Raw genomic sequence first — 11,003 nt, 5'->3', positions numbered from 1 at the left:
TGGCTGCCTGTCGGCCATGTTGTTTATCCGATCAGTCTCAAAAGTTGCCCTGCACAGCTAAGGACCAAGGGGAACCTACATATAAAATTTGAGAAAGATCCCTCTGATACTTCCCGAGAAATAGCGATAACAAACTTTCAATATCAAAATCAAAGATGGCTGCCTGTCGGCCATGCTGTCTATCTGATCAGTCTCAAAAGTTGCCCTGCACATCTAAGGACCAAGGGGAACCTACATATAAAATTTGAGAAGGATCCCTCTGATACTTCCCGAGAAATAGTGATAACAAACTTTCACTATCAAAATCCAAGATGGCTGCCTGTCGGCCATGTTGTTTATCCGATCAGTCTCAAAAGTTGCCCTGCACAGCTCAGGACCAAGGGGAACCTACATATAAAATTTGAGAAAGATCCCTCTGGTACTTCTTGAGAAATACTGATAACAAGAATTGTTTACGGACGACGGACGGCGGACCACGGACCACGGACGCAGGGTGATTTGAATAGCCCACCATCAGATGATGGTGGGCTAAAAATGTATGCACACATTCCGACAATATGTCTTGTAGAAACATATGAAATACATACCAGATATGTATAGGTGTAAACATTGGCAATTATTAGAGCAGGGTGTTTATTTAACAAATGATACCTGACAATCGTTTTTCTTGGAATAATTCAACAGTAGAATATGTTCTAGCTCTAAAATCCATGAAGAACAATAATTCAAATTCGTATTTCTTTACACTCTTCTTAAAACACAGTGTGATTTTGAAGATAACAGATAACATGAAATTCTCCATCATCAATCTCTAACTGAAGTGTGATGACAGGCTTTGTATACAAGCATTAAAACTTTTTTCAAGCTTTTGTTACCTTAGAAATGACATGAGAAATGAGTTTGTATTTCTCAGTTATGTCCCCTGCCTCTGTGAGTGGAGCATCATAATCATAACTGGTGGGAACCGGTAAGTAGGGCAGGTCATCTGCTCCTGTGTAATGGAAAGGCAGACATTTAGCTATACAGATCATGTAATCGTAGCTTGTGGGCAGGGAAGGTCGTCAGGGCCATAACCCTGTATAACCCTGTATTTAGTGGGGCACCAGACCTGATTTTAGTATGGTACAATCCCTCATCCAAAGAGGTACTCACATTCAAACTTTGGTAATCACAAGGTGACAGAGTGTATGAAATATACCACAAAAACAGATTATGCACTGGCAATTTTTTTCTGACTGATTCAACCCTTCTGTATCAGCCTCATACATGTATATACCTGTGACTTACCATTCCAGTATCCAAAGTTTGTACCACCCTCAAACATATACCTGTAAATGAAAAAAAAACATAAGTAAATTCATTATGTACATAAACTTGTTTGTGTTTTAAATACTCTACACTTTTACAGTTACACAGTGTATAACACGACACACACAATATGTAATTGTGATAGAACAGTGACAGCCCAGTATAAGTCTACCTACATGACATGAAATCTATTGAAAACAAATCAGAACTCACATGTTGACATTGGCTCCGTACTTCAGGAGAAGGTCCAGCGTCACGGACACAATCAATTTATTGACCGTCTCATGTTTGTGGCCCCAGTGGTCAAGCCAACCTGTATAGAACTCTGAGTTCACCTAAAACAGCAAGTGTTTAAAAAATGCAACCAGACTCTCATTTCTGATCGACTCTTATTTCTTACTGGTCATGATCATAATACATATCACTACAACAGTCAGGTCAATGCTTTTAGAGAATTTGAATTTCCTGTAAATATTTGAATATTTGAAATTTGATTTAATACCTTATAGTAGCAAAGACATTACACCAATCTCTCCCAGAATGGAGTGTAGCACAAGGAAATCTGGTCCAACCATTTGAAATGTAATAAACGAAAATGGCCCCTGTCTAGCTCACTGCAGGCAAAAAACTCCAATGTACTTTTTTAAAATCAGTAACCCCCCATCCCATCCGTAATTCTTCATTGTAAATATGAATGTAGCACAACTGTGCAAGGCTCATATACAACATATGTAGCCGAGTTGGTCAGAACAACAGTATACACTTCAAACACAGGTGTTATTTTTTTTCAATTCATCTTTATTATTTTTTAATAGAAGTTCTGCAAGGTATGGTTTTCTTTTCAGAAATAATTTATCAAAGTTATAAATCATACTCGGAAAAATGTTCCAATACATATAGCTGTAGTTCTTGGCAGTGGTATGGGGATCCTTAGTTACACATTATAACTGTTATTTGAGTTATAGCTACAGCTGTCTCTGCTTTGCACATTTCCCTGTAATTTGTTTGTCAGAGAGTTTTCCACCTCAGAAAAAATAACAGATTACCCCAGTGTTAACATTTCTAACATTTCATTGCAAATAATTAACAAATTTCTTAACTTGGAACTTTTATATAAAAGTGATAAATATCTCAATAAAAAAAGTATGATTACAAACCAAAGGTCCATTGGGCTGATATTTTCGCAATGGTCTAAATCCTCTTTCTGGGCTGTCTAAAATATAAATACATTAATATTCAGTATCATATTGCGAGGCGTCAAACAAACAATTAATTGATGAAAAATTGACAAAATCTAAAAACAAAGTTAAAAGGATGAAAAGTGGCACAGCACTTCGGTTTTATGACCAATTGTTGTACTGGAGAAGTACCTAATCAACCTTTTACTTCAATTTACGGAATAAACAACAACTTCTTGCACTAGTGTAAATGTACCTGACAAAACATTTGTGAGATATTCGATTTAATTATTGACACATTTTGTGATTAATTAACACGAACATGTATTTATAATATTAAACATGAATGAGTAATTGTTGCCTACTTACTAACAGAGTTTACTAAAGTCAGCTTGTACAATAAAATGACAAGTAGCTCATTGGTAAGGAGAACGTATGTATGTATACGTATCTTATACACTTTGAGCAGTATCATTGAAAAGTGGGGGTGGCAAGACTTACACAAGGCTCCAAAGTCTGTAGTCGCAAAAATTCCTGGTATAGGGCCACATTTAAAGTTCGAGTCCAATGTACCATCAGTCGTAAACAGTAGGACTTCATCTTGTAGGTGAAAAACAAATTTGTCACGGAGATGAGAGGTGTAGTTCCTGTCACAGGCATAGTAACTCCCGTACTCATTCTCTATCTGGACCATGATCACCGGGCCTCCGTTACTGTACAGTAGGGGGCGGAGCATCGGGAGCAGCTTGTCAAACCAGAGGTCCACATAATGGATGTATGCTGACAATGAAAAGAAAGATGATAACTAGAGTCATAGGCTTGGCAACATGTTCATACATATATCTTGATATTAGTTTATTGTCTTCTGTCTTTTAACTCATTCACCCCTGAAATATCATGATAAAATATTTCAACTTTTGAATTGGAAGATTTAAGGGTGAATGAGTTAATTAAAATGCAGCAGATAACAGTATGCTATTAACAGTCGGTGACAGTGAGAATCATAGCTTTCCTGTTGCCGACATCATACTAAGAGACAATCAGATTAACTCTACTTGAGCATTTTAGATACCTCTATGAGACTAAAGGATAAATAAAATTGATATTGCTTTGCAAACCAGTATCATAGGACCTTGTAATCAGGGGTCCGTCTTAGGCAGATGACTTTGAGTTTGGTTTGGTTTTATATTGTATAAGCAATAGAAAACGATATACAGAAACTTCCATTAGTGCAGTCATAATTTAGCGCAATGTTTAAAGTGTGAAAAGTGCTAAAATTAGAAATCCGCTAAAATACCTGTGTACTTTCACAGTGTACAGATAACATTGGAAATCATGTGCCCCTTACAAACAAATGACCTTGTAATCAGGGGTCCTGTTAATTTAGATGACATTTGGAGTTAAGTGACTGTTATGGACAAACGGTCTGCTTTAGACAGATGACCTAGAGTGTCAGGTGCCCTCTGCAGACAAATGACATTAGGATTCAGGCATTCTTTATAGACAGATAATCTTGTAATCAAGTGTTCTATATATAGACAATGACCCTGAAAACTTGTTGCAAATGGTACTACAATGGTGTACAAGGAAATCTACTCACTTGGGTCCATTGTCCTAAAAACTGTGTTTGGATTCTTTTGTAGAATCCAGGCCGGCAATCCTCCCTGAAGCATATAATTACATAAATATATATAAGAAATTGTTTACTTTATCATTAATCCCATTTAATAATGTTGTCTATAGACCTACTGTCAAAAAACCACATCCAGCACCGACACCTATATTGAAATATGTAACGAACACATAACAGTGGTTTATATGCAAATATAATATTAGTACTATTATGAATATCTTATTCCAGCAATTACATGAGATCAACATTAAAATATATATACACATCCAGAATTTACAGTACAGTTGAAGTAGGGGTGAAAGGAGGTAGTATAGGGTGGGGGTAGAGGGCATGTTAATTCAATGGGTACTGTATCTATAGTAGGTTCTAATACCCCTTCAATTATGTTTCGTCATAGGTGATGAGGATACTAAAAAAACTCCCTGAGCTTCCATTCACTTAATGTTTGAATATATCCTTAAAACCAAACAAAAATTTACAAGATAAGTTATTACGTATACAGTCACACAATATATGAATAATTGATTTTATTTTAATATTCTATTCCTTCCCGTAATGTTTAATTCATATAACCAAAAAACTTGGATATTATTACATCATTTTATTAAAAAGCATTCCTTAGGAAAAACATTTTGCAAAAACTTAATGTTTCATCAATGCGATTCGCACTGGTTTCCTTACCAAAGGAAAGATATAACAATAACTTTAAATCGTAAAGTTTTTAGACTAAGAATGAGTTTATCCTACTTTTAAAAGCGTCTTCTGTCTTCCTATGGTACATGAAGCGAACTGTCAGAACACAAAGACAGTTTAAGCGTCTAGGTTGTATTGCGACTATATGCTATTTAAATACATACAAGCAGGGAATACCCTTTAGTAAACTGATGCACTGAGTAAAAGCAAAATAAGCAATATATTAAACATACCATAATCAGTTCTATCTCCTACATGTGTATAGTTACAAAATAAAATCATGGCAACATATAGAAAACATGAAACCTACAAACTCCCACTCTCCATCAATATATGGCCCAGCTCTCACGACAACCAGCAACCCAATCTCATTGGCCATGGACATGAATCGCATCACATCATTCTGTCCCTCAAAGTCAAATGTGTTCTCTGTTGGCTGATGAACATTCCATGGAATATACCTACAAAAATATATTTTCATTGTTCTCAGATAGAAAATATCAGTTCCTCCATCAAGCCATGGACAATCAAGCTCTATCTTCAATTTGTACCATTTCTTTTGATGTTAAATAATGTCACAAAATGTCTGCTTTCGAAAATGTAATAGCTTGTTACCGGGTAAATCAAATTGGAGTCAGGGTTAAGTTTAAGTGTACATGTACTGTCAAATGTTACTGGTCAGGATCTTAACAGAAACCGTAAATGCAAGGATTTACAGTATCAGTATGCTATTAAACATGTAGAGAATACACAGGTTATACACCAATTTTGACTGATCCCATCAATACTCACAGCTGAATTGCATCCAAACCTGCTGCATACATCTTGAGGAGTCTGTCTTTCCAGTAGTCCTGAGGTACCCGACTGTAGTGGATACTCCCAGATACATAGCGGAACGGCTTCCCATCCTTCAGGAATGTATTATTCTTATAATCTACAGTGAAAGTCCTGGTAGGAACCTACAAAAATAAACCCACTGTAAATGTCATTTTAAAACTACTTGAATCTTAAAATGATTTCTTTCTGAAACATGAATGTGTAGTGGAGCTAGACTGTGTCATTTGCTGGTGATAAGGAAGCTCAATTGTGTGAGTGTCCATTTAGAGTTTGGAGGGTCCTTGTTTGAAGCCCGGTCTGGACATTTATTTTCTCTCTCCTGTTACAGATATTAATGCATCATAGAATTATTTATTATTTCAAAATTTATGATCTTAACAGAAATGACTGTAAACAGCTCAGACCCATCAACACTTGATAAATGGTCTGCTGAAGTTATAATTCACTTTTTTAACTTTATTTCCTCTTGAAAAGGTACAAAGGCACACAATCATGAATAACATTGAATACTTTATATCTGTCATTGGATATATATATGTCTGACTCTATTCATCATATAAAATCACACAAAAAATAATTGCATCTCCTCCCCATTACCTCTCAATTTCTCAACCAGTATTGAGTACCTGGGCTTTTGTCTAATAAATTGTGTGCCCTAGCCCAAGTTTTCTCTGGCCCTGACACAAGACTTAGACATTTTGACAGATGGTTGTATCAGGTGTACATGTGGTACAGTGTATACATGTATATGTTGCATCATATATAGTGTAGATTTTTGTTGTCAGCACCTCTAAACTTACTCCAACAGTGTTAGATGTTTCTCACGGCGAGATACTTTTGACAGGCGGTCGCAGTCAGCAAAATCATATCCAATAGAAAAAAGGCCGACCAGCAGCCACTTATGTTATTGGAGTACTCTAAACTTAGTGATACTAAACGGTTTCGGAAAACCCCATGTTTTCATATAGTAGTGTGCTCTGGCCCCACACCAGACATCTATCTGTCAAAATGTCTAAGTCTGGTGTCAGGACCACTCAGGCTATGTGTGTCCCTGTGGTCGAGGACGTTGGGCTTCTTCTTCCTGATACGAGTCGTACTCAGCTTGAGTGTATTTGACTCGGCGTAGCTCAAGACGATAACAGTACGCCACCAATTAAAAACAGGGTAAAAGAAAAATCAGGCCTATAATCTAAAAGTTAAAGCTATGTACCCTGGATTTATGCTGTTTACTACAGTTGGTGTGACTGGGGCTAGGGGGTTGTACTCAACCTGTTACCTCACGCCTCTGTGCCTTTTCAAGAGGGTATTAATTAATTAATGCCCCCGAGGGCATAAACATCAACATTGATGGAGCCCCCGTAAAATAAAGAAGAAGAGGAAATAGAGTTATAGGACTACAATACGACAGGTCAATTGATAAGAGTATAGAGAAACAAAGCTTTACGTGTAGACATTGCACCATGTGGTAAACGCACCGTAACTATCGATGAGAAGCTGAAAATAACACTGGGAAAACACAACGTAACGACCAACACATTCAATAATGCCGCCATTTTGGACACATTTCGGGATCGTCACATGACGGCCTCACATGACCAATAGAAAAAAGGCGCGTTCGATTCGATAGACAACCAAAGAACCCAGCAGTATGCTTTTATTTCATTAGATTGTCGGTTTAAGTTTTATCGCTGTTATTCCAAAATTTATCAATGTGTACAGAAAATTACGAAGACAAATTTTGTTACAACATATTTTTGTATTATATATATATCATGTCCAAATCTCATAGTTGAACACCCTACATTTAAAATGAAAATATTGATATTCTGTCAACGGAAAACCTTTGCCTATCCCATATCTATTTTCCAAAAAACAACGAAAGCCAGTAACTTCATACTAAGAATTGTTTTTTACGGTCTGATTAAAAGATATTAACATTATAACAATCACGAACAATTAAGCTTTCCCAACTTATAATAATCAATATTGACGACACGGATTGAAGCGCGCAAAATTAATGTGGGAGCTAACCGGAGAACCCACCTTTCAAACCCAATAGGGGGAATCTTATTTAAAAATTCAGATTTTTATTCATTACCCATACGAATAAATATATATTCTTTAAATGCTATGTAACTTTTGGTCGTCAACTGTTTGGTTTATTTATAGTATACTTAAGTTGGTCAAGATAACTTTTACCAATATTTTTTTTTAATCATAATTAGGTAAAACACAAGGGGGAAAAGTTGTTCAGCCTCTTAAATATCCTCTATCGCCACAAAATCCCGTCATGTTATATAAGACAAAAACCGCGAAGAAGCGGCATTGTTTGTCCACAATTAGCAAGGTTTTTTATCTTGCTTTTTTGGGGGCACATACTGCGTTTTGTCAAGGCGAAAAAGAGAACGTGCCTCCATGTGTATTGTATATATGTGCATGTGTCTACGTGTGCCTCCTTTCGATAGCGCGGATCTGATGCCGACTTTAAAGTGATATATCACTGAAATACCATGCCGTAGGTACCCAGCATAGCATTCCGCCCGGTCACATTTTAATGACAACGGATGAACCAGTTGTTGCCATTACCCTAAATGCTGAACGTTAAGCAGGGAATAACAAGTACCGTTTGTAAGGACTTTGGTATGCTCCGGCACGGGTACAGAACCGATTGCCTACCCCACTTGGGCCAGCTGAGGTATTACTATGGCGCTAGGAACTAAAAGACTGTTCGAAGGAGACAGAAATAAAAAGATCCCAAATATTACAACGGATGCTATATGATTATTTTTGGCGCTTTTGTGTCCTCAAGTTGGGGGCACAAAAGCAAATCCTCGTCAATTTTGCAGGGTTTCCCAGTCCAGTAGTCGCCTCTTACGATACACATGCAGTGGGTAACAGCAGGTGTATTCTTTTCTCGATCCCCGACCTGCAGTTCATGATCAGAGGACGGTCACTCAACCAATACATTGTCCTAGTTGATGACGTATATTGATATTATAGATCAGTATTAATATACAATTTTATAAACGAGGTAAAATAGAACAAGTAAAATTGAAAACCAGTGATCGCGTCAATGATTGTCTATGATAAATGCGGTACTTTCTACACGACAGTTATAGACACTAAAAGGCAGTATTTAAGATTTAATGGCACACGTTCTGTACTAGACACAAGCTAGCTAGCTAAATCAGGGTATAACTGGGTAAACTATTGTCGTATCCGTCCGGACATCCGTTCCATCTTTTTGCTTAGACAATTATAAGTTCCGAACGACAAGATACTTTTTATTGTAACTAATAAAGCAATGATTTTTTTTGTTATAATCCTATAACATACATTGCTATTGATGACACAATTAATATGCTTTATGTAAGTTTTACAGAAATAGAAATGTGTGTTATAGGATCATAACAATATATATTTGCTAAAATATTCATTATTTATATTAACATTTTGATAGAGCAGTTACGCTTTATTTAGTTTTTTCGAACAGTTCTTTGAACAGCAAATTAAGTCTTGACAACAAAGAAATTGATGACGTCACAATATAGATTGATGACGTTGCAATAGCAAATATTGGTATATACAGTCTCATAACAACATTTGCCTTCTCAATGCATTGCAATGGAAGGAAGCAGAGCTAATGTAAATATATCTTCAAGGATGAATATATGGGATAACTGGCAGTTGTTTCAAATGTCAGTTTAAATAAGGTCAATACTCTAAAGGTCAGGGTCACAGTAATAGGCCAGCTACCTATTTGATGCCTGTCCGAGCAATTGCTTTTGTTCAACGAAAAGTTACTTCATAGTATAGGTGTTTTGTACTAGATTAGACATTGTGTCAGTGCCAGATCTACATCCTACCATCAAGGTCATAGGTCACAAGAGGGTTTCAAAGATAAAGTCTTTATAAAGTTTGACGGGAAACAAAATTTGAAATGTTCACATTTTTTACATGGACATATTGACGGATTTATCATGAATATAGACAGTGTGTTGTGTACCACTCTCATAGTACTTTCATCTTCAAGGTCACAGCTAGGCCACAGCCAGGAGAGAAATGTCATATCGTTTTTAAGCTTCACCGAGCAGATTTTTAATGATTTTGTTACAGATAAATTATCACTAGAAGATGACCAAAAGTTGTAATTGACATTTTCTGGTCCTGTCATGTTTAAAATTGTATGGGATGAGATATTTTAAAGAAAGTATAATAGTCAATGTGAATGACAACTGGAACTGGTAATTCGATACTTACATGGGTACAGAGACAAAGTGTGCAAAGGTAGATTACATATTGTTTCATGGCTAGACAATGTGTCACAGCAGGTGACACGTATTGTATTATGACTAGATTATGTGTCACAGCAGGTGACATATATTGTATTATGACTAAATAGTGTACCACAGCATGTGACATGTATTGTATTATGACTAGTTTATGTGTCACAACAGGTGACATATATTGTATTATGACTAGATAGTGTATCACAGCAGGTAACAAGTATTGTATTATGACTAGACAATGTGTCACAGCAGGTGACAAGTATTGTATTATGTCAAAGCAGGTGACATGTAATATACCATGACTAGACGATGTATCACAGAAAGTGACATGTATTATATAAGGACTAGATAATGAGTCAAGGCAGGTGACATTTATTGTATCATGGCAACATACGGTGTCACAGCAGATGACATGTACTGTATCATGGCCACATACGGTGTCACAGCAGATGACATGTATTGTATCATGGCACATACGGTGTCACAGCAGATGACATGTATTGTATCATTGCCACATACTGTGTCACAGCAGGTGACATGTATTTTATTATGACTAGACAATGTGTGACAGCAGGTGACAAGTATTGTATTATGAATAGATAGTGTATCACAGCAGGTGACAAGTATTGTATTATGAATAGATAGTGTATCACAGCAGGTGATATGTATTTTATTATGACTAGACAATGTGTGACAGCAGGTGACAAGTATTGTATTATGAATAGATAGTGTATCACAGCAGGTGACATGTATTGTATCATGGCCACATACTGTGTCACAGCAAGAGACATACATTTACTGTTTTTGTCCTTTGTAGGGAAGATTTTCCTAGGTTACATGTAAAATTTTATATAAACTTCGACTGTACAAAAACTGTTATGTCACAATATTTGTGTCATTCTAGATACACATTTTATTTACTATGTGTATCATGATTCACTTCTTTGGTTTCTGAATTGAAGGGTTTGTGTGACATGGTTAAGGGAAATAATAATGATGAATATTGAGAGTGAAAAAGGTTCTATAGTTCGTGATGTTTGATTATCATGTTTATGTAACTCTTTC

At 36.3% G+C, this 11,003-nt stretch overlaps 1 protein-coding gene across 1 annotated transcript in view; it reads right to left on the bottom strand.

Moving 5' to 3' along the window:
• Positions 1 to 7,220, bottom strand: part of LOC110454017 (beta-galactosidase-like) — a 16,298-nt gene extending 9,078 nt beyond the window's left edge. The window contains exons 1-9 of the mRNA XM_021503324.1: positions 7,125 to 7,220; positions 5,605 to 5,771; positions 5,123 to 5,273; positions 4,087 to 4,150; positions 2,988 to 3,266; positions 2,466 to 2,521; positions 1,522 to 1,643; positions 1,288 to 1,328; positions 876 to 991 (exon numbers count right to left, since the gene is read on the bottom strand). Of these exons, the coding sequence (XP_021358999.1) occupies positions 876 to 991; positions 1,288 to 1,328; positions 1,522 to 1,643; positions 2,466 to 2,521; positions 2,988 to 3,266; positions 4,087 to 4,150; positions 5,123 to 5,273; positions 5,605 to 5,771; positions 7,125 to 7,202 (1,074 nt within the window). The 5' untranslated portion in view covers positions 7,203 to 7,220. The remainder of the gene's footprint in view (positions 1 to 875; positions 992 to 1,287; positions 1,329 to 1,521; positions 1,644 to 2,465; positions 2,522 to 2,987; positions 3,267 to 4,086; positions 4,151 to 5,122; positions 5,274 to 5,604; positions 5,772 to 7,124) is intronic.
• Positions 7,221 to 11,003: the final 3,783 nt, after the last annotated feature.

Source organism: Mizuhopecten yessoensis, unplaced genomic scaffold (assembly GCF_002113885.1).
Source record: "Mizuhopecten yessoensis strain PY_sf001 unplaced genomic scaffold, ASM211388v2 scaffold7635, whole genome shotgun sequence".
NCBI classification, from domain to species: Eukaryota; Metazoa; Mollusca; class Bivalvia; order Pectinida; family Pectinidae; genus Mizuhopecten; species Mizuhopecten yessoensis.
Note: the sequence above shows the minus strand (reverse complement) of the source record. Positions and strands in the feature narration are given on the sequence as shown.